At 44.3% G+C, this 23,211-nt stretch overlaps 1 protein-coding gene across 5 annotated transcripts in view; it reads right to left on the bottom strand.

The window, feature by feature from the left end:
• The window catches only part of ehmt1b (euchromatic histone-lysine N-methyltransferase 1b), a 28,689-nt gene extending 6,158 nt beyond the window's left edge, over window positions 1–22,531 (bottom strand). The window contains exons 1-18 of one of the 5 annotated variants that reach the window (XM_014128384.2): window positions 22,409–22,531; window positions 8,142–8,229; window positions 7,477–8,021; window positions 7,194–7,341; window positions 6,840–6,976; window positions 6,549–6,710; window positions 6,311–6,373; window positions 6,013–6,130; window positions 5,787–5,900; window positions 5,222–5,367; window positions 4,936–5,079; window positions 4,443–4,678; window positions 4,015–4,227; window positions 1,973–2,055; window positions 1,758–1,864; window positions 1,360–1,482; window positions 993–1,094; window positions 62–166 (exon numbers count right to left, since the gene is read on the bottom strand). In XM_014128384.2, the coding sequence (XP_013983859.1) occupies window positions 62–166; window positions 993–1,094; window positions 1,360–1,482; window positions 1,758–1,864; window positions 1,973–2,055; window positions 4,015–4,227; window positions 4,443–4,678; window positions 4,936–5,079; window positions 5,222–5,367; window positions 5,787–5,900; window positions 6,013–6,130; window positions 6,311–6,373; window positions 6,549–6,710; window positions 6,840–6,976; window positions 7,194–7,341; window positions 7,477–8,021; window positions 8,142–8,229; window positions 22,409–22,429 (2,655 nt within the window). In that variant the 5' untranslated portion in view covers window positions 22,430–22,531. Of the gene's footprint in view, window positions 1–61; window positions 167–992; window positions 1,095–1,359; window positions 1,483–1,757; window positions 1,865–1,972; window positions 2,056–4,014; window positions 4,228–4,442; window positions 4,679–4,935; window positions 5,080–5,221; window positions 5,368–5,786; window positions 5,901–6,012; window positions 6,131–6,310; window positions 6,374–6,548; window positions 6,711–6,839; window positions 6,977–7,193; window positions 7,342–7,476; window positions 8,022–8,141; window positions 8,230–14,290; window positions 14,512–19,163; window positions 19,344–20,607; window positions 20,628–22,408 lie in introns of those variants that run through there. The other 4 variants (XM_014128386.2, XM_014128383.2, XM_014128381.2 and 1 more) reach the window with 4 other exon arrangements.
• Between the last annotated feature and the right edge of the window lie 680 nt (window positions 22,532–23,211).

Raw genomic sequence — 23,211 nt, 5'->3', positions numbered from 1 at the left:
AACAAAAACAGTTTGGCTTGTGTGAGGTCATGAAGACCCTCGGTTAACCCTAGTTACTGACCTTGTCCCTGATGTTGATGTCAGCCCCTTTATTGAGCAGCATCTTCACCTGCTCTAGGTGCTTATACTCTGTTGCCCAAATCATAGCCGTCCAACCGCCATCGTCCTAGAGAGAGTAACACATCATAGCTTTAACAACGGGCCCCTACAGCATGGGATTGCTTCAATGTCCTGGATATAACGACGAGCGATGTCACTAACCTTCTCCGAGAGATATTATAAGAGGTTGAGGAGGATGTATTACCACAAGGACAAAGACTGCCATGACATTGTTCCTGCCATAATGGATCAATACCTGCAGCAAGGTCAAGCACTTCAAATAGAGACATCAAATACCATACTCAGGTTTTTAAACTCTGCAGTACCACAGTCATATGGCCTCAGAGTGCCTTTGATGGTGGCACACAAAACGACATCTCCATTTGAAATGCTGGAGCATCCCTGCTACACATCCTTGAGATCAGATACATGTTTGAGGCAGAGAAACATCTGTTTTAGAGATGGCCAGAATAGGAGGTCAACGACAACTTGCTCCGTAGCTTTACACAAACAAATTGGCTTTCACGTCGGCAGGGTAGCCAATGGGGTTGTAATCCTAACTAATGCATGCTGATCATTCCACAGCAGCTGCAATGCAAGAGGAAACCATTAGGAGCCCATGTGGAGCGGATGGGAGCAGCACGCCCACCGAGAGGAGAGTCAGGCCCCTATGGAAAGACTACTTGTGAGGGCACAACACAAACACAGGCCAGAGCAAAACAGAACTGAATTAACATGAAAGCACTCCTGGTTCTGATTGACTTCAGTGGTACAACCAACACAAGCCATGCTAAGCTGTAATCATCTCGAGGCACTAAACATTGTGCAGAATTACGGCTATGCTCACCGAGTTTGTGTTTCACTGGTTTATGAATGAAAAAAGCAGAACTCACCTGACAGTTGATGTCTATGAGTCCTGTGGAGAGGAGATGCTCCACGATGTTATAATGGCCAATCTTAGCAGCTAGGTGGAGACAAGTGAACCCCTCCACATCCTGGAGAACAGAAGGGAGTCAACACACATTGCTGCTGTCATAAGATTCATACCACTGTAATACAACGCAACCCTCTACAAAGCATGCAAGCCCTGTTAGTAGTCTATCAAAACACTATTACCAAAGCCTAAGACAAGAATGGCACTTGAGTTACATACAGCACCATCACATCCACTGCCCCCGATGGAAATATAGACTAATGAAGTCTCCCCGGAGAATGAGGTATGAGTGTCGCTGTGGTGTTAGAGGGGGTGTGTGAACCCACCTTGTGGCTGGCGATGGCTCCTGCCCTCAGTAGGTAGCAGACCGCCTCCAGGTGGTTGTTCTCACAGGCCTCCATCAGGGGCGTGCGCTGGTCCTCATCGCAGATGTCCAGGTTAGCACCAGACTGGTAGGGAGGGAGGGACAGACCAAAACAACTAGATCAATCTACTCTGATCCACTCAATACTATTGAAATTGGTCCATGATGAGATTTTGACTGACTGTGCCGATTAAAATGATCCACGAGGAGACGTCAACACGTGTGCAACGTAATAACCTGGCGAGTCAAGCGATGCCGTGGAACCCATGCTGGAAAGCTTGGTCTCTATGCATGTCCGTGTAATGCAGCGTCTACCCCTTCCCTCACCCACTCCCAGTGGGAACTATAGCCAAGCCTCACCTGAACCAGCAGGTGACAGATCTCCTGGTGGCCTGCCTCAGATGCTACATGGAGGGGGGTGCGTCTGCTCTGGCTCTCCATCTTAAAGTTAGGGTCTACTCCATCCACTGGTGGACAGGGATACAGAGGGTCATTTGTTATTCACAGAAACCTGACCGGATAATGACGTTTGTTCATTGTTTAATATCGTAGTTTAAAAAAGACATCTCCCTCACCCAACATGAGCAAGACCTTCTGTATTTCCCCCTGTTTAGCAGAGATAAACAGCTGCTTGGGATGAAACCGCAGCTTCTTGGGCCTGATGCAGGACACATGGAAGAAGTCAGTTACAGGAATACACCTTCACAATAACAGGAGAATATTGATAGAAAACATAAATAATTTAACGTGTGCATGAACATGTCACACAGGAAGGTAGCTGAGGAACCCTCAACCTTCTCTTACTGTGCCTTCAGAAAGTATTCAAACCCCTTGACCTTTTCCACTTTACGTTACAGCCTAATCCTAAAATTGATTTAAAAATGTAGCAATCTACACACACACACACACACACACACACACAATGCCCCATAATGAAAAACTGAAATATCACATTTACATCCGTATTTTGTTGAGTGTGTACTTTGTTGAAGCACCTTTGGCAGCGATTACAGCCTTGAGTCTTTTTGGGTATGAATGATACAAGCTTAGCACACCTGTATTTGAGAGTTTCTCCAATTCTTCTCTGCAGATCCTCTCAATATCTGTCAGGTTGGATGGGGAGCGTCACTGCACAGCTGTCTTCAGGTCTCTCCAGAGAGGTTAGATCGGGTTCAAGTCCGGGCTCTTTGTCCTGTTGGAAGGTGAATCTTCAACCCAGTCTGAGGTCATGAGCATGGTGGAGCAGGTTTCCATCAAGGATCTCTCTGTACTTTGCTCCGTTCATCTTTCCCTCGATCCCGACTAGCCTCCCAGTCCTTGCCGCTGAAAAACATCCCCATAGCATGATGCTGCCACCACTCTGCTTCACCATAGGGATGGTGCCAGGTTTCCTCTAGATGTGACATTTGGCATTCAGGCCAAAGAATCTTGGTTTCATTAGGCCAGAGAATCTTGTTTCTCATGCTCTGTCCTTTAGGTGCCATTTGGCAAACTGCAAGCAGGCTGTCATGTGCATTTTACTGAGGAGTGGCTTCCATCTGGCCACTCTACCATAAAGGCCTGATTGGTGGAGTGCTGCAGAGATGGTTGTCCTTCTGGAAGGTTCTCCCATCTCCGCAGAGAAACTCTGGAGCTCTGTTAGTGTGACAGAGCCGATTGCTCAGTTTGCCCAGGCGGCCAGCTCCAGGAAGAGTCTTGGTGGTTCCAAACTTCTTCCATTTAAGAATGATGGAGGCCACTGTGTTCTTGGGGATCTTCAATGCTGCAGAAATGTTTTGATACCCTTCCCCAGATCTGTGCCTCGACACAATCCTGGAGCTCTACGGACAATTCCTTCGACCTCACGGCTTGGTTTTTGCTCCTCTGACATGCACTGTCAACTGTGGGACCTTATATAGACAGGTGTGTGCCTGTTCCAAATCATGTCCAATCAATTGAATTTACCACAGGGGGACTACAATCAAGTTGTAGAAACATCTCAAGGATGATCAATGGAAACAGGATGCATCTGAGCTCAATTTCAAGTCTTATAGCAAAGGGTTTGAATACTTACAGTACCAGTCAAAAGTTTGGACACACCTACTTATTCTAGGGTTTTTCTTTATTTTTACTATTTTCTACATTGTATAATAGTGAAGACATCGAAACTATGAAATAGCACATATGGAATCATGTAGTAACCAAAACAAAGTGTTAAATCAAAATATATTTTATATTTGAGATTCTATAAAGTGGCCACCCTTTGCCTTCATGACAGCTTTGCACACTCTTGGCATTCTCTCAACCAGCTTGAAGTCTTTCCCCACTATTCTCGCATAATTATTTTTTTAAGACAAAAAGATCCCACCTTGTCTAGCGTCATTTGTTTTGTCGACATTTGGTAAGTTCACTGACAAATGTGCCGTTTCCATCAGGTAGGTCGTGCCATCTTTTTTATCCTGCATCGACTACTCGCATAAAAGGCTGGATCAAAACCCTGTTAGTAACACTAAAAGTGGTTAAGAGTGTGAGAGGGTGGTAGTGAGAGAGTGAAATACTAATCAGGACAATCAAACAGTTGCATAGTAGAGCAGCACTTTTTAACCTCTCAACCCTGAGTCTTGGTAGAATGTCTTACTTCTCTGTGTCCAGTGCCAGCAGGATGCTCTCCAAGGTCTCTTTAGGGGCGGCGCCCACTCCTATGCCGATCCCCATGCCCACAGCAGGAGGCAGTACTCCGGTTCTGGAGCCCCCAGGGAAGGAGGTGGTGTCCAGTGTGTGCTCGGGTGGGATGGAGAGAGAGCTGTCTGCTCGGCCACCCAGATCACCTCCCACAGAGAGACAGAATGGACTGGAACACACACAGAAGGGTGATAAATGCCTGATTACTACAACAGAAGAGTGATACTGTTGAAAATACCAGTGTCATCTTCCCAGACTGAAAGGAATAAATAATATGAGGAAACGATGTATTGATGAAAATGTGGGATTTGGCTCCTTTCTTTACCTGCTATTGACTGTAATGGAAGCCCCCCCCCATTATTCCCAACAGTGCTGTGAACCTACCCTCCAGTTGTGGTGTCTGCCCTGCCCTCCGCGGTCCTGGGCGTGGTAGGGTCATATGCAGCACGTGTGGCGGGCACGGTGGAGGTTGTGTCGGCCTTGGCGATGGTTACCTCCTTGGCCTTGCTGGCCTCCTCCCCACAGTGTGGACAGAAGGTCTGGCCCTTCAGTACCGAGGCACAGGCCAGGTGGAAACGGTGGGAGATGTTGATGTCCGGTTGGCACTCCATGAAGGTACCCTACAACCCAAACATACACAGCCAGGTCAGTGTGTTCGCCATTGAAGTATCCCAGTGTTTTAATGTTTTTGAAGGCCATAATCACAGAATATATAAAGGCCTTGGCTAGTTCAGTGTTATAAGTAGGGCCAGGTTTTTTCCCCCTAACCACTATAATCAGGACCAAGAGCTTTTCCTGGCTTACTAGAAGACCCTTTCCACTCAGAAATAGATGCAGTGTTTGCCCATTCCCACTCCAGGGAGGTCCCAGTACTCACGGCTCTGCAGAAGAAGCCACAGCCGGGGCAGCACTGGTGCTTGACCATGCCGGCCCGGTGGTCCTCACACAGCACCAGCAGCTGCACAGAATTTGAGGGACGCATCATCTCATGCTTTAGAACCGCACTCTGACACCGGCTCAGCTGTGAGGAGAAGGAAAGAGGTACGTATGAGTGAGAAACAAAGGCTGAAAAGGGAGAAAGGGGTGGATAATCAGGACGAAGCCAAAGACATAGGGAATGGGATACGTGCAAAAATATGATGAGGCCAAGCATCAAGGCTCACCTGTTGGTCGACGCTCTCCGTGGCCATGCACTTCCTGTCGGCCAGCGTGAGGATCTCCCGACTCTTGGGCGTCTCCATGCGACAGCTGCAGAGTGGCAGCTCCTGCACCATATCTGGCTCTACACTTCCCATAGCCCCAGAAACTCCTGCACAGAGGACCATCCACTCAGCTCACCCGAGAGATGTCAATATGACCCTTACTTACAGGTTTAATGCGCTTTCCAAGAGTTTATAGAGATGAATTTATAAAGATACAGACTGCAAAGAGCTACAATAGTGGTACAGTTCCAGACTCTTAATTATCAGATTTTATATTTCTATGACAGACATCACCACCAGGGGGCGCTCAGTGCTGCTCTCATGAGTCATCTGAACCAGTCAGGGAGGACAGAGGCCTTGCCTCATAAAACCAAGACCATTTCGGAGTCTTCAGAAACATTAAAAGGGAGTCTATGGATGGGAAAATCTCAGAGAGGAATTCTCTTACCAACAGGCAGTTCAGTTCACAACTAGCCCCCTTTCCTTTTATTTCCCCCATCACCTACTCCTCTGTGGCATCACTCACCTGTGTGCAGTGAGGAGAGCAGCTTCTCCTGGGCTTTGAGGTTGAGTAAGTGGAGGGGAACCTCTGTGTACTCCTTATTGAGGCCTGCCTGCCCCTGAGGCTGGGGTCCTGTGCCTGGAAAGGGATGTAGAGTTAGCTAGCACAGGGAGCAGAAAGTCAAAGGTAGGAGATCTCTTCAGATGTTCCCATAATGGTCCTCATAAGGCAGAGCGGTGGGTTACTGTACCAGGGAGTCCCTCAATCTTGGGCTTAGGCTTCCTTTTCCGTTTCCTGGATGGCCGGAGCCAGGCGTTGTCTCCCTTTACTTTCTTTTTCAATCTCTTCTTCACGCTGGATTCCGAGCTCTGTGTGTAAGCAGATCATTTGAGAGATGTATTCTCTCCAATGACAATCAATGTACCCCTCCTCAGTCTGATGGTGGAACAGCATGACTGAGGACAAGATTGTGCTTTGATAATGTTTGGGTTCACAAAAACACTCACTTATGTCGTTCCAATCAAGGGAAAATAGTTGCGTAATCTTACCAAGTCAGACTCGTTCTCCTCTTCTTCCTCTTCAGCTGATTCCTCAGAGTCCGGCTCCTCTCCCTGAACCGACAAGTATCACACAATGTCAAAGAGGTTTGGCCATTTGCAAAAGGATTTAATTGCATTTCCTACCTTAATTTGTGGTTCTAAACCTGTGATATCTATGAATGTTATAGAAGCATAATTTTATCAAGGTTCTCAACTGGGGTGCAGACAGACAAACTAAGATTTCAACCTGAAGGGCAAGGCATGATGCTCGACTCTTCTCCTGGCCCGTGGGGACACCTTCCTCTCCACCCTGCTCCTCCTCTTCCTCCCATTCCTCTCCATCTTCCAAATCTTCCTCCTCTGACTCATTCTCCATCCTTTCCCCGTTGACATGTGCTACCTCTTTAGGCTGGGAGGGGGAGCAGAGAAATATTACAACGTGATGCTGACAGCCAAATATCCAGATTCTAATACATTTCCTCCCAATTTCCATTCAATTCTAAAACAGTTAAGATAGTCTATGGAGGAGAGATGAAACCTGTGTGCTTTGAGTTGATTGTTGAAGTTGACTAAACATCTCCACCACTGTCAGCTGCCTCAGCACTTTGGTTTTCTTCCTGGGGACCAGACTGTATGTTCCCATCTTCCTTTTCTTCTTCCTCGATGCCGACGCTGCTGGAAAAGAGCAATCAATTGAGCTCAAGAAGCCATGAACCTCTTACGCTACAACACAGTACAAACAGCTTTTATTCATACTCCCCTGGCTTTTGCAGCCTTGAAATAAGTAGATAGCCTCCAGTAAGCAAAGTACTGCCATTACATTTTTGTTGTGTGTGCTATTTTCCTTGTACCCTCTCCCCTCTACTGTAGGCCCCAGTGCTGTCTCGCTGACCTGTCTGGGACTTGGCTGTGGCTGCAGCCGGCATGTCGTTTTGGCTCTGAGGTAGCTGGTTCTGGGAGTGGGATGTCTTCTCCTCCTCTGGTCCATTCTGACTCTCCTCGTCTGCACCGTTTGGTTCTGTTAATTCCCTGTTTAGAAGCTACGGCGATAAAGAAAATATTAGTGAATCAAAAGGCGGCTATGCTTCATATTTTAGTAGAATTTCACTCATGTGTCTCACTCAAATACCTGAACCATTCATCGACTCTCTTTTTACTAGGCTAATACTAGCTACCTTTAGTGTCTGGTTGGACGCTGGCCTGGACATGGTCTTGCGTGCTCGGTGTATGGCGATGGACAGCGGAGACGGGGCAGGGGAGTCACTAGGGGACGTGCCATTTTTAGTCTCTGTGTCTGAGCCCCCCTGTCCCGACGGGGAGCCGGCCTGGTGGTTGTCAGTTCTTAGTGCGCCAGGACTGTGGGCGTGCCCTGCTGCGGAGGACAGGAAGGTTGTGGTGGTGTGTCCCACCATTGTGGTGCCGGAAGGCAACCAGCTAGTCCTGTGTGGGGCAGCCACCAAGCTTGTCCCCGTTGAAGACACCCCCTCCTGCTGCTTGCTGAGGATGTATCCATTACTCCCGGTGACGGAACCGTGAGGTGGGTCGGTCTCCAACGTCCCATTCTCTATGACCACCTGAGACTTGTTGCCCTGGGAGACCAGGGGGGTGGGGGACTGGTGTCCGTTCCCCACCTCTACGCTCTCATAGGTTCCGTTTAGCTCCACCTCTGCTCCGGGGGAGGATCCCAGTCTGGCAGCTACCTCCTCGTCTCTCAATGTGTCTGGAACAGTAGATATCAGTCAGTGTCACAGTATGGTCTTATGTTAGGCTAGCTCAAGAGACGAAGACTAGGAGTAAACCTTACCATGTTTAGTTGTAATGGCTTTAAAGATGAACTCACCTCCTTCCTCCTCTCGGTCCCCAGGTGATTCCATCCCCTCATCCATGGACTCCCCTTTACCCAATCTGCCTACGGCCAGACCTGTGGGCTGACAGCACACACACACACACTGCTAACTCCATGCCCAGCATCAAGAACACAGCTATATGGTCAGAGAATTTCATATAGCCTACAAAAGCGTGCTGGACAATTAACAGCCTTGCTACGCCAAATACAGGCCTACTCTTTTTAGAGAGGTTACAGACCAACAGAATGCACTCATAAACCTAAGTATGTCCACAATTTCACTAGATTTTTAAGCTTGAAGTATTATGTGAAGTTTATGATCCCCATGGCTGAAATAGCCTGCAGCTCTGTGTGGCTATAACAGACACAGAACTCTTATGAACAACACTACAAAGCCTAATGGGTTGTTCCACCTGAAAAAAGTACAAGCATTATTTTGTTGAAATATAATTTTTTCTGAGAAATTAAGCTAATTGACTGACCCAAATTGGCATTTTCATTTATAGGACACATATAATATTCAATAAATATAGTACCAACATCTGAATTGGACAAAACTTATTCCGAACAATGAATATTTTTTTTGGAATAACAAAACAAAAATGGCCAAAAGCCACCCACGGACCCCACACCAAGCCCACCAACGGCCAGTAGTAGTATGAAGCTGCGGCTTGGTGTATTGTTTATTCATACTATGTAATGTATTCTTAGTGAATATGGTGATGTCCCCCCTGTTCAGAGAAATTAGCCCAGCTTGCATTTTCCCCATAAGTGTGTAAGTACCATGTTTTGCCCACTAGATGTCACTGTTCCTGCCACATTCATCACGTTTTCTGGTGTCTTGCGTTTACTAAATGGATAACAACATTTTCTCTGCAATTTTGGGGAGAAAACCAATAGATTTTGCTCATGATGAAAATAAATATTGTGGTCATCCTCACAAGTCAAGCCAGTCCTCCATGAAAGCAATTCGGTTTGTCCTTTTCTTAGGCTTAATCTGTGTCCAGGAAACAGCCCATGTCTGTGGTTTATTCCCTTCAATAAGTCTGGATTAGTTAGACCATTCCTGGTGCACAAGCAAACCATTAGGCTACAGCAGTTCTAATGGTTTCAATGTTCTTCAAATGGTAAATGTCCCAAACACACACACACTGTATAGTGTTTTGCAATCGGTTGGGTTTAATGGTAAATGTCGCCAATCACATGACAGAGATGTTAGCTAATAATTGTATTGAAAAACACAACTACCATGCAATGGTTTATAATTGTATTATTTTATTAGGGTTCTCACAACATTTTAGTCCCTAGTCAATTTTTCAACAACAAAAAATGTGCGATTAACAGAAATCGTCAGCTTTTTTTTTTTTTTACTAATTGACTAATGTCGGTTCAACTATTTGAATTCAGTTTAGTTCAGGCTTTTTCTGTGAGCACAACGCGGTTTCTCTAGAGACAAATCAGATCAAGCCCAAACTGTGGGATGTAGTAGGGAGTTGTAGTGTCCAACAGGCCAATATTCTACCTAGTTTAGCACAGAACACATTGTAATTAACAACAATGACCATAATCCATTGCGCGCCTACTTGTCCTGTGTGTGGAGCAGACACGGAGAGGGAGAGAAGAGACGGAAGACGTGCGATAGAGAGCAGCTGCTTCGCGAGGGGACACAGACACACACATTGTTTTGTTCCATTGTTTGTATTATTTTTTAGTTGCATTGTTTGTATATCATGGTATTTTAAAATGTGACTGTCCTTGTCTATCAGTGTATCAGTGTTTCGTTACTTGTCATATTATGTGTTTAATTGTGAACCCCAGGAAGAGTAGCTGCTGCTTCTGCATTGGGGATCCAAATAAACAAATACCTGAAAACACATTATCTAAGTGATTGATACTTGGTACTCAGCAGTCCCAAAAGTATGCCTACTAAAATAGTGATTTTGTTTGACAGGATAGGCAGGCGCTCTATAGAGATGAGATGACTTGGAAAGAAATAATAAAATAAAACAAAAGTAATATACAAAACTATTTTATTTAAGGTACAGTAATGTGATTAAAATGGGACTTTTATTAATTGATTTATGCTGTGTTACAGCATTCAACCCACATAATGCATAGCACATTTAATGTTATTTTATTTTTTAAATACATTTTGAAATAATCGGACCGGGGAGGACGTCACCAAATTCACAGAGAATACATTACATAGCATGAATAAACTCCAAGCAGCAGCTTGATACTACTTGACAAACAGAGAACTGAAATTGTATAGTGGCCGTTGGGGTGGCCATGGTGTAGGGAGGTCCATGGGCTTTTCACCATTTATTTGGATTCCTCACATCTTAAATCACTGTTAAGAAAAGGTTAGGTCCAAATTGGATGTTGGGTACTATATTTATTGAATATTATATTAATCCTATGAATTGAAATGGACAATTTGGGTGCAATCATTTAGTTTCAAATTGAAAGAATTTCAGAACAATCTGAGATGATGGGTGTCATGGCTTGCTGAAATGACATGGAACAACCCCAATGACAGGCACTGGTTGGACAGACACGGTACAAAAGACACCTTCACTATGGGAAATTCCCCATGTGGGATCCAGGACCACCACACTACAGATGACTCATTCTTTAACCCACCGAGGCCAAACAGGAAGAAAGGCCAGGTGCTCTGCTCCCTCTCTCTGGCCCTCACCATCACTGACTACACTCTGCTGACATGTTAGGCTGAAGGCCCAGTTTTAGCCGCTGCTCAGTAAGGAGCTCTGCAATAGGAATGGAATCAAACGGTGTCTCCTCTCCTCCTCCAGAGAGCTGCCTACTGAAAGGCTTTACCTCCAACATTTCAAACATCCAGAGAAAGCACCTCATGCTCAACCAACTGTCAGCATACTTCAAAGATTCAGATAGAATGGGTTCTCAATCACATTGTAACAGTGTAACACAAGGCCAAATTACTCAGGTTAGCATTAGGACCACAAATCAACTACGATGATTATGGTAAAGACCTATGCAGGGACAAGAAACAATCCATAATATGTTCTTGTTTGCCTTGCCTTATTCTGTCTCCTCTTCACTCATGTACCCGGCCCATCTCTTTCAATACTAGCAGCTAATGCAATCTTCCTTCAGCAGCACCAGACAAAAACAAACAAAGGACAAAGACAGCAGGCACCATGAACCAGACCAGGTAAAAAAACAGAACAGATACACCAGACAGAAGATAAAGAAGAGGACACATGCAGTTATACCAGTGGATCCACCTTTTCAAACCGACAGGTTTTCCTGTATTTCTGTTTCTGTTACAGAACGTCTGAAAAGCTCAGAAGAAGAAGCAGGTCAGAGGGATCCGCAATGGGAGGAAATTCACCATCTTCCCCTTCCCCCCCCCGACGACCCAGGCCCGTCGCAAAAGCTCTCACTACCAATTGGAAGCCCCATCAGACACCTGCCTCTAAAGCCACCACAAAATGTCTGCCTAATGTGGCTCTAACAACAAAATATGCCCTTCTCTCAGTCTCCACCAGGGGAACCATTACACAGACAGTCTTATGTGGGCTACGGGTGGGAAGGTTGTGCAGTGCTTTGGTATTGGAGGATATAGCCTAGCATTAGACTCCATCAGCTGTCCACGGCCACCTCCCCCACAGTCCCCTCAGCCAGAGGATGGCCCCCACCGCTTGGCACCCTGCCACCATCAGGAGCTGAAGAGGACCCATTAGATTGAAACAAGAGGCCTCTATCTAACCAATGTGTCCTTCAGGATTAGCCTGGCCAATGCCTGTCAGATTAAAAGACACCTCAGCCTAGCTGCTAGATTTGAGGGGAGAGCAGAGTCTGACCGACAAACTCAGGAGAGTTTTTGCCATGAAACCCTGCGCTGGAGCTCCACCTGACAGAACATTGAGCCAAGGCTGATAATTCACCCTAGAAAACAAGTCAAATAAACTTGAAAAGTAACCCAAACAATGGGCTTATTTGTTTTAAGTCTAAGCAAAGGGATGTGGGAATTGTCTAAAACCACTGACACCCCAGTGGACAAAGACACCGGTGTCCTCTGTCAGGCAGATGCATGCATGTCTTGACAATGTAGTGGCCTGTCTGTAGCTCTTGCCACACATAGCTCAGTGGATCCACAGACAAATCCATTGGTATTCTGAGCAGTCTGCCTTATCCTGCTCTCTCCTCTCGGTTATGAGAGAAATGTCTTCGATTTAGAGACACTTCGATTTTTTATGAGGAAGAAAAATCACAATCACATAGACTAAAGTCTTCCAACATCAAACAAACAGATAGTAATTTAGTAATTTAGCTTTTTCAACAGTCCTGAGAAAAATTGGTCTTGCTCATCTAAAGCACTTGCTCGTCTAAGACACTCGCACCCAAGAGCAAGCTGATAACTGTCAGAGGCTGAGGCTCCCAAAGAAAAAGGATCTCTGAGGTATTCTCACATGAGACCAGGTAGAAGAGAAGGGGTTCCAGAGACAGATTCCAAGGTGTGTGGTCAACACAGGTATGAGAGGGGAGAAACCCTTTCATATCCCTTCATAGATTCAAGAAACCTTCTCAAATCGTGCTTCTCTATGTCCTCAGTCCTGCCCCTAGTGGGTGAAAAGGGAACTTGCTCATTGGAGAGAGAAGGAGGGGGAGGGAAGAGAGAGAGAGGGCCGTCTGCAGATCTCCGCCATTTCCTAACCAGATTGTTTACTGACACAACGTGGCCAACGCTGCATTTTTCCACTAGGTGGGGGACATGTGGCCAGGATTTACGTGGATGGGGGATGGGAGCTCCAAGGCAGATCCACCTATGGGTTCTAATAAATAATTAGCCAACATGAGAATAGACAAATATATCAGAATCATTACAAAATGTGAATGCATAATGAAAGCCTTAAAAAAAAAAAAAAGGATGCAAAATAAATCATACTTTAAAAAAACAAAACCAACTTCTAAATGTTAATATCAGACAGTCATTTAAAAATAACAGCATCTGCCAAACATTTTTCTAAAATAAATCTAATGGCAGTGAGGTCAGTGCACCCTATAGCTATTAGAACACAGCTAGCTACATGACTAAAGTCTATCTTGGGTTGTGGGTTCTGACGCCAGCCCCCTGAATAAGGCTTGTCTAGCTGTTGAAATCTACTAATATAGCCTAGCAATGTAAACAACAATCTAGCTTCCTCCTATCACAGGTGTCAAAACTGCCCAGAGACCAAGAGAGCAACACCCTAAACAAAAGAAGCATTAACAAAAGGGTAAAACAGCTATTGAGCAATGACCATCAACGCCTTGAAGATTGCCTCCTTTTTCCTCGAAGATGGATGATTTGTATTATTAAATTCACAAGACGGCAGCATGAACAAAAAGTAAGGAATTTGGACTTGTGAAGAAAAAAATCAACTACTGTTGCAAAGCCATTATAGAGTGCAAAATGCAGGCACCATCACACTGGATACTGAAGATGGTGCGGAACAGTACTGAGGCTACGGTACTGTAAGACCTGAGTCTGACTATTGCACAGGATGCAGTCATTCATCTTTCTTCTGTTTCTCTCCAGTGTGTATTTTACCATATGGGACATTATCCCTGAGGTACCTCCTTGGCCCTTTCCTGGAGGAGAGGGTAGGGCTGCAAAGAGAAAGTGAAGGAAGGAGAGAGAGAGAGGAGTGAAACGAGGATGGGTCTGAGTCCTGGAGTGCCTGCCGGACAGCCAGGGAGGAACACCATTTGAGATTTCCAAGAAGTCGGACCACTGTCCTGAGTGCATTCATCTCCAGCCTACTGTAGCATACTCCTTTCCCTTGTGTCAATGCTCCAAACACAGCTATCAATCAATGGACATTTCCCAGACAGCAGGACCCACAAAACACCTTGGCGAGATTCAAATAGCCATTCTTCTAACACCTGACCCAGGTGAACACAGTGCATTACTAACCACTTCACCATAGGGGAGTAGCGGCTTGCTGCCATTTGAAATGCTCCAGTCACAGATCACATCAGGCTGAAAAAGCCTTGATTACTGATCAAACTCTCTGTTCAAGCCTGCTGTCATGGACTCTGAAGACTGGCTTCACAGCCCAGAATAGGCTACCGTCCCCTTCCCTGTGGTAAATATGCACTTGCAGTAGGCATCATACCTGCTTTCTCCTGATGGCCTCCATTGAGGAGTGGTGGAGAGAGTGTGGGTGCAAGAGAGGAGCGGGAGTCTCCAACGGATTATTCCTCTTTTCCTTTTCCTCCTCGCATGCAGACATTCAACTCGTTGGTCATGTGACCCAGCAGCTCCCTCTGTCGGTCCCTCTCTCCAGAGGTCTTCCACAGAACATGCGCAGTCAGTTCAAATCAGTGGCTCCTCTTTTTTTCCCCCTCTCTCGCGACCTGTGCGCGGACAGCCATTTCAGGAACAGCAACAACCAAAAGTGAGAAATGGTCGCTAAGCAAGGGGCCAAAGAGGAGAGCTGTGTGCCCGCGAGTCAGCTTCTTAAAACCTCAATCAACACTGTTCTCCTTTAAAACAGAGCCCGCGAGGAGAGAGGCAAAAATGTAACTAGTATGGGAGCGATTCTCAGCCATCTCACCTCTACATTTTAATCTTTCAGCAGACGCTCTTATCCAGAGCGATTTACAGTAGAAAGTGCCTACATGTATTACTTTTTCATACTGGTCTCCTTGGGAATTTAACCCACAACCCTGGCGTTGCAAGCACCATGACCTATGAACTGAGCCACAATTGGCCATCAGGCCAAGCCAACTCTTCAACAGATAGGCCTACTGTAATGTACCTGTGGAAATGATGGACGCCCACTTCACTGTATCGGCTAGGAGAGGTCAGAAAAAGGCATCTAGCGAACTGTTCTGTGACATGACCCTTGAAGCAAACAATCTCATGTGAATTCTAAATTAAATAAAATGGCGAACAAGCCATAGGAGAAAGCTTGGGGGTGAGGACAATCTCTGTGAAAAATTAAGCTAGACTAGAACCAAATCAAAAAGACGTCGAAGTATGTGGACTGCCGATGATGTCGCTACCTTCGGGCGCAATAATTTTTCTGTTTGGTTGTAATTCATAACAACAACAAAAAGGATCTAATCCAATCCCATTGCTTCAATAGCTTGTTTAACACTTCCTTAGGCAAGTAACTTGGATCTTGTTTCAGTGGTGGAATCTTCTGGCATAGAACTATGTCAAGCCAACGTCACTACTTTATCCTCTTGAATAAAATACAAAAAAGTAGCTAGCAGGATTGATAGCAAACTTTGGTTTTTAATCACAACGTTCTGGCATGTCTGCCTTCTGATTTGTTGGGAGAGTCCCCAGGATAGTTTTTTTCCCTTATCAACATAGGCAGTGACGTAGTTCTTTTAGGTCAAAAGAGTCCATCATTGAAACCAGACCCTAGTCACTGTGTTGCCTGGGGGGGGGGGGGGGGGGTCAGGTTTTTGAGAATATTGATTTACATTGCTGAGTGACTGGTCCACCTCTTCTTTTGAGAGGTGTAATACACTATCTGTGTAGTCAGGATCTCCCCCTGTTTTTCTCCCATGCTATCTGCACTTCTCCCTCTGAAAGGATGGAAGGTATCAAGGCTTCTTCTCAGACCACTGAATTCATTCCTTATATTATCCTCAGGCTGAAGACCACAGGGAAACACCACACAATACCGCCCAGAAGAGTCGGGGAAACTACCACCCATATCACAATAATACCGGCCAGGGTCCTTCTCTGATTTGATATGCACACATCCACTATTGTTTTCCCCTCCTCTCCAGAGTAATGCATTTGAATTTGTTGTGGTAAATGAAAACACAAAAAATGTATTGTTTAACACCAAGTTGAAGTGGCAAGGATATCAATGGAAGATATGAAAATAGGCTATTAATTTATCAGAGATAGTTTGATAAGGACACTCCAGATCTGGCACATAAGCCTTTCAGAATGTCAGAGCTATTCTGAGATTCCCTGTTACAAGTGGAGGCTGGAATTTTCCGACACATTTTATTAATGACAAACCTCTCTCCAGAACATGTTAAGTTTATTAGCTACATAGGGTGGGAACTCAATCGTGCTCATTGCTTCTACAGCCCTGTGTTCACGCTGTCCTGTTGTCAGGCCCTCAACATGGCACCACAAAGCAGTGAGGCAGTCTACCGAGCATGCTCAGTAGGCATCTCAGCCATTTTGAAGCTCTATGAACGAGCTAAGTGGCAGGCAATGGAGTAAGATCTGAGAAACCTCAGCAGTCCCTTTCCACAAAAATCAAACAACGATCTTAAACCCACACAACACCATATTTCAAAATCTTACATCCCACAAAGAAAAATCTGTTTCGTGTTTTCTGTTGGACAGGAATCAATGTATTTTCTTATACCACGATAGAGCCGACGCAGGAAGAAAGCAAGAGCAAGAAAGAAAGAGAAAGAATTCAGTATTATAGAAACTGAGGCCATAATAGGAGTTCTGTTAGTCTACTCGCAGCAGTGTATGCTACCACACGCCCACGGAAAGCCGGGGCCCACTGCCAGTGAGACATTTAGTCCTCATCTCTTCTGACTATGGCCACTAAAATTAGTACAACCTATGCACACATATGACGAGAGGCTACCAGATGTCACTAGTACTCTTCAATAAATTCTCCAAAAACTGGTGACTGGTGTCATGCTAACAGCCTTTAAGAAAAGGGCTTGACAAAGACTTCTACATTCTGACAGTTTCCATCCCACTCTAGTCTGCCACCACCCAGGTTAGTTAACCCCTCAACTCCAATAGAATACCTCACAATTGGTTGATTCTCAGGATTACAATGTTCAACAGACTGTATTTGAAGACAGCATACAATTCAGCTAGATTAGTAAACAACATCAATGCTGTTCATTCGGAACTAAGGCCTTTCCCAAATCAACCCGACTAATACAAAGACAGAATGCCTGATGTCCTCATTAACTAATTCAAAGAGTCAGAGGGGAACACTGGGCTTCCGCTTCCCTGTCCCTGCTGAGCTGAGCTCCTGGGGTGGATATGGATTTGAGGCCCCTCTACATGGAGCATTCAGAGGATAGTCCCTCAGTCATTCACAGGAATATGGCTTAGCCAGACACATACTAGGCTATCGCTAGCTGATCAAGTCTTGCTGGGGATCTGGTTATCCTGATTGATAAACCTGAGCGTTTCCGGTCTACAGGTAAAAGACATGGCCAAGTCTGTGGAACCTTGACAAAATTCAATCGATTAGCTTAATTAATGAATCAATGAATGAATCATGGGGTTTAGCTTCCAAAAAAAAGACAGAAATTAAGGAGGCTGTCAATTTACAAACTATTTAAAAAGACAACTGAGATCCATCTGGGCAAGCCCCATTAGAAGAGACATAAAAATGGAGATTGTAATAATCCCATCCTTTTCTTTCAAGTTCGCCCCCAGGCAACCATTGAAGTACATGGATAAAGCAGTGAATCACCATCAATGGAGGAGGAGGAAAAGGGCGAAAGTAGAGCTCCACACTCAACATCTAGCTTCCCACACATGCACTGTCCCAGCTCAGGTCACATGACCAACTCTCGGTAGAAAGCTCTGACATGGCCTTTACTGGGCATGCTCAGATGGAGCCCTGCTTTTTTCATGGAGAAGGAAGAGGGAAAAAAACATTGCAGCCATTTCGTGAAACGATATCAAGAGAAAACAATGGGCAATGGGAAAACTGTCAAGGGGTTTACCACATTTCAGAATGTGAATGTCTAGTTATAAAATCATCAAATTTTACTGGATGATTTCAATCACTGGCATCAACCGGTGACACAATCTAAAAGATCATTTACTGCAAAGGCCTAAACACATCAAAAAGATTTAGGATGTCAGAAAATATTTTCTTTGTCGAAAATTAGGGAAACAGTGTCTCTGGCCAAGTCTCTGATACTAGGCCTAGCGTACATTTATAGATAGCCTATAAAATAGCATAAATATTAATCACGTACCTAACAAGAACAGATTATTTTGGTGCTGCACCGTACTAAAACAGTAAGCCATTACCTTCTTTGGAACAATGATTTCCCTTTAACAAAGCACAAAAATACTAATTATACTACCCTACATTATCTTAATGCAAGAACCACTTTCCAGTCACAAACTTGAACCCTTCACCCTCCAAGGGCAAAGAAGTTCCCAATTCTTCATTATTATTATTTTTAAACACTGGATAAACTGTTCTGAGGTAGGCCTAAAACTAAGGAGTCCATATGGGTCATTGTCTGTTGTTTTGTATAGTTTAACACTAAGTGGATTTATCGCCCACCGACAACCTGAATGGTGTTGGCAACTGCATTATGATTTGTTCCGACTGCATCTAACTCAAATGACATTGATGAAATTGTTTGCATTGCAATGCAAATAATCTGTAGAACACAGCAGTATTCACTTTCCATTCAAGTATTGCACTGCCGCTGGACTTATTTAATCAGAATAGCCTGAACTAAAGAGGCCTCACCATCAAATAAGTGTTCCACCAAAAAGAGGCATCACATGTTTTCCCACCAAGAGTAGGATCTTTGTAGATGATAAGCTGCGTGCTCCATCATGACCCCAAAACAAGGAAGATCAGGGTTTTTCCCCCATCAGTCTTCTATCCAATGAGAGAGAGCACAAGACACATCCCAGATCGGCCAGTTCACCCACTCCTTCGCCATTTGAGATAAGTCGAAGGCACTTCAGCCACCTCACACTGGAACTAGCTAAACCCATATCTACACTGGAACTAGCTAAACCCATATCTACACATATCCTACCTGCACATCACAAACAATAGGCTACATACATACAGCTTGAGGCCAGGTGGCTATTAAATGATTTACCAGTTGCCTGACAAATTAAAAATAGAATACTGTGATAACTACAACATGAGTGATGCATAGAGAAATAATGAGCAAGGATTCCCCTAAAACAGAGTCAGAGGCCCAGTATAAGGTTGCAGTAATGTGGCCCCCACCATGTTACTCCCCCCTCACCACAGTACACCATACCTTTGTCAGCAACAGAGATGCCGTGCCTTCAAGGAGCCGAGCTGACGCCATAAAGAGCCGGTCGTTCCTGTTAAGGCCAGAGGCCTAGTTGTCAGCTCTGCCCAGTACCCTGTCTATCCAACAGGAGCAGCAGAGCTCAGCGCTGAGCATGCTCACTGATGCCCAACAACTGACAGAGAGAGGGGGAAGACTGCAGGGAAGAACTAGCTTCCGTGGCTAACGATGAGCAAGAAGTGGAATTTGCCAGTCCAGAGGCATTCACGTTTACCCACACCACCGCAAGTCAACAGTCCGACCTTCTTGTATCATCAATCCGCTTCTCTTTCCAACATTTGACTTCTGTAAAGAACATTTGGGTTGAAGAATAATTTGTTTTATAATTCTCTCCACTAATGTTTTCCAATGCTCTCCTCCAAAATGCCTGCTAATGGCTGCAACAACTACCACAGGGTCAAAATAAAGTCAATTTTGGATACATTTGGTCAGGCTCCCCCCTTATCTGGCTCAAACAACAAAGCAGGCTCTAGGGCTCTTCTTAGCGTCCCATCACCAGGGACTTCAATCACAATTTAGGTCTACACACTCACAATACTAATATTCAAAGCAAAGTAAAATATGGCAACATGTCAGTAAACCATGAACTATTTGATTCAGAGGCTAGTATAAACAAACATTAACAACATCCGTTCCTCTGTGTTCCCTGCCAAAGCAAATGCAATGGGCATGGTGTGTGTGGTTATTACTGGCATGTGTAGGCTATTGTCTGCAAGAAAAAAGCATATGTTGGCTATGTGGATCTGGAGCTATAATGAATGGATCTTTGGGTGCAGAAGACGACAACCTCAGATTAGAAGATTCCTCCCTGTCAACAAGCCAGATGCATGTTGTCCCTCACAGAATTGGCATTGGCATTTTCAAACAGATGGAGAGGACTGAGGAGTGCCACCTCTCAATGGAAGGAAGCTGTCGGGGAGTGTTGAAGGAGACTGTCCTCGAGCGAAACATAATTCGAGCTCCCTCTGTCAGATAACAGTGGATTGTCACAAAATTGCAAATGAAATGTACATGAGAGTTCTTGAGTAGATATTACCAGTGGTGTAGTGGAGGGTAAACGCAGGTACACGCCGTATACCCAGTTATTCAGTGGGCATTGCGTATACTCACTTCTTAATCCCCACTGATACGTATCAAATTAGTGTAGTGGCGGTAAACACTATCAATTTATAGGGCTGATGGAACCGATTGGACAGTTTAGCTTAAAAAGTTGATCAAATATTATTTATTCACATTTTAGGCGCAGCAATGTACACATGGCAGTAGACCTACACAAATGCAATTTGCGAGAAAACACATTCATAAAATGCGCACCGCACATGCAAGCGGTTTCATGCAGAGATGGAAATGTCCAATAGAAAGAAGGGGGATTTAAAGATGCAATAACTACCATGGGTTGCTAATATGACTGGGATAATTCCTTTGGCTGCTAGACAATGAAAGAAAGTTGAAAGTAAACCATTAGAACACATCCCTGTCTGTCAGAATGATATAATTATTTGCATTAATCCAGTGGCCATTTATTTTGCAAACTCACTCATGTGCTACAAAAACACTGCTAGCCAAACAGTGCTAGGTGCTTTCACACTTGAATTAAAGGGTAACTTTACTAAAATCTACATTTCTTAGATTTTTCCCTAAAATGGTCTCCTGATCTGGTTTAAGCATTGCTATGGACTTAGAACATACCATTTTGTTTTTCTACAAATAAATAAAGTGTGACTAAGAACAAAAGCCTGAATTTTGGGGGGAAAATCTGAAACCTGTGAATTTCTGACTCAAGTTGATCTGTTTCAATAATAGGTACTACTATTAGCCTACTGCACAGTACATCTTGGGTTGGCCTGATTGTAAAAGACCAATATGGGATATATCATTTTAGGTCAGTCAGTGTATGTCACAGAATTTTTCACACAGCGCACTTTCCTTCGCTGGGCGGGCCATTTTGGGGGGGGGAAATGGAATATACCCACTTCTCCAAGAGGGACCACTTGATATTACCTGAGTCTGTTTACATATTGATCAAATTACATTTCTACGACCCGTAAGCTAACCATTCGACCTTGTTGGTTCAGTCAACACTGAGGGTGTTTGGAAGTGCGTGCAACAATGTTACCAGCTGCAGTCACTTCTGGCTTAATTTGAACAAATCCGTATGCTTGTTACTTTGTTTAGTCCCGCAACGAGCCACTGTCTGCTGGACCAAGCAACTTGTTACTGTACTCTAGTTTATTTGGCTACCCTGTACATAGCTAGCTAACAAACCCGTATGCTTCCCTGTGCATACTACAAGCGTTGCTCTAATGTAGCGTTACCTTAGCTATAATTTAAAAAGCAACTAGATTCCTATCATAGTTGTGTTGTATTGGATCTCAAATGTACTAGCTGGTTAACTGGGGATGGAGCTCCATTGTCGAGTTGTATTAAACTTTTGATGTCTCGTGCAGCCAGCACCAGCTATGGTAGTCGGTTGATTTGAGAGGGAATTTGAAATTATACACTAACCGGAATAATGCTAGTTACTTCGTTAATAAACGTGAAAAACAATAACGTATATCAACGATAGCTACATCCTTGGACCAGAGCCTTGTTTGGACCCCAATACAGTTATCCAAGTTCGATTAATATATAACGTTAGGCAGCGCGTTAATATTACAAAAAGCTAACTTGTTAGCTAACGTTAAGCTAAGCAGCTAGCTAGCAGCTCCCGCATATTGTGGGAAACAGTGGGAAAACGAATTACTCTCGCAATAGAAAATGCCCCAAAAAAGGTGTAGAAAAATCATTGCAATAGTTATGCAAGAGTTAAACCAATTGTAATAATGTGAGTTTCGTGGTTTGCACAGGTAAAACACTAGCTAGCTGGAGAGCCGGATGGCGACAAGGCCCTGGAACTTGTATGACTGAACAAAGCTGAATGCATCAACATGCCCAATTCAGATTCCGGGGCAGTGCATCCTCCTTAGCGATACAAGCACATTCAATTGCCCTACCGACACAAAAGCAGGGTTTCAGAATTGACAGTACCGGGCGGGCAGTTTGAAATTTAATGAAAGCAGAGGTCTCACAACATTTATCCTCGTTTAAGTTTCTTGACCTAAAACTACAACAGTTGTTGAAACGGGCAAGCCCACATAGTCATACAAAAACACACAGCTGCAGGAAACCAATCTTGATGTAAATATGCTTACCTCGGCTTGCACGGAAGCCATGGTTCCTTTTGCCTGACCAGTCTCCGCCCACTTAACTCATTGCGTCATCGCATTCATTTCTTTGACGTGCTCGATAGCAGTCTGCTATAATTGAATTCAATATAATCGGTATTAAGTGATGCTTACATTTTACTCAAGCAGGCTACATATCCGTTCTGGGCATTGCATCATATGTGTGCACTGTATAGAATGAGCGAGAGTTCGCATTTCCTCTTGCAAAATGGGACTATAGAATAGTCGTATTGAAGTGCTTTTTATATTTTTCCACATCATGAAAATACGATGAAATGTCATTTGTGCAGTCAAAATACAAAAAAAAAAATCCCTATTTGTTTATCAATTTCATCAGAAATGTATAAAGGCATTTAAATGCACTATTCTTAGAGGTGCATTAAATAGTGAAATCAGAAAGGTGAAGGATCTGATCTATCTTCATTGTATTGTTCAACCAGAAAATACTGTGAAGGTAAGAAACTATGGTCTCTTGGATCCAATAACAACTCAAAGGCAAAGCATCTCTCTCTCTCTCACACACACACACACAATCTATCTCTGTCTGTCTCTCCCTCCATCCCTTGGCAAGTATTTATTTCACCTTTATTTAATCAGGTAGGCTAATTGAGAACAAGTTCTCATTTACAACTGCGACCTGGCCAAGATAAAGCAAAGCAGTGCTACACAAACAACAACACAGAGTTACACATGGAATAAACAAACATACAGTCAATAACACAATAGAAAAAGTCCATATACAGTGTATGCAAATGAGGTAAGATAAGGGA

Source organism: Salmo salar, chromosome ssa11 (genome assembly GCF_905237065.1).
Source record: "Salmo salar chromosome ssa11, Ssal_v3.1, whole genome shotgun sequence".
Lineage (NCBI taxonomy): Eukaryota > Metazoa > Chordata > Actinopteri > Salmoniformes > Salmonidae > Salmo > Salmo salar.
The sequence above is the reverse complement of the archived record's forward strand: the minus strand, read 5'-3'. Positions and strand labels throughout refer to the sequence as shown.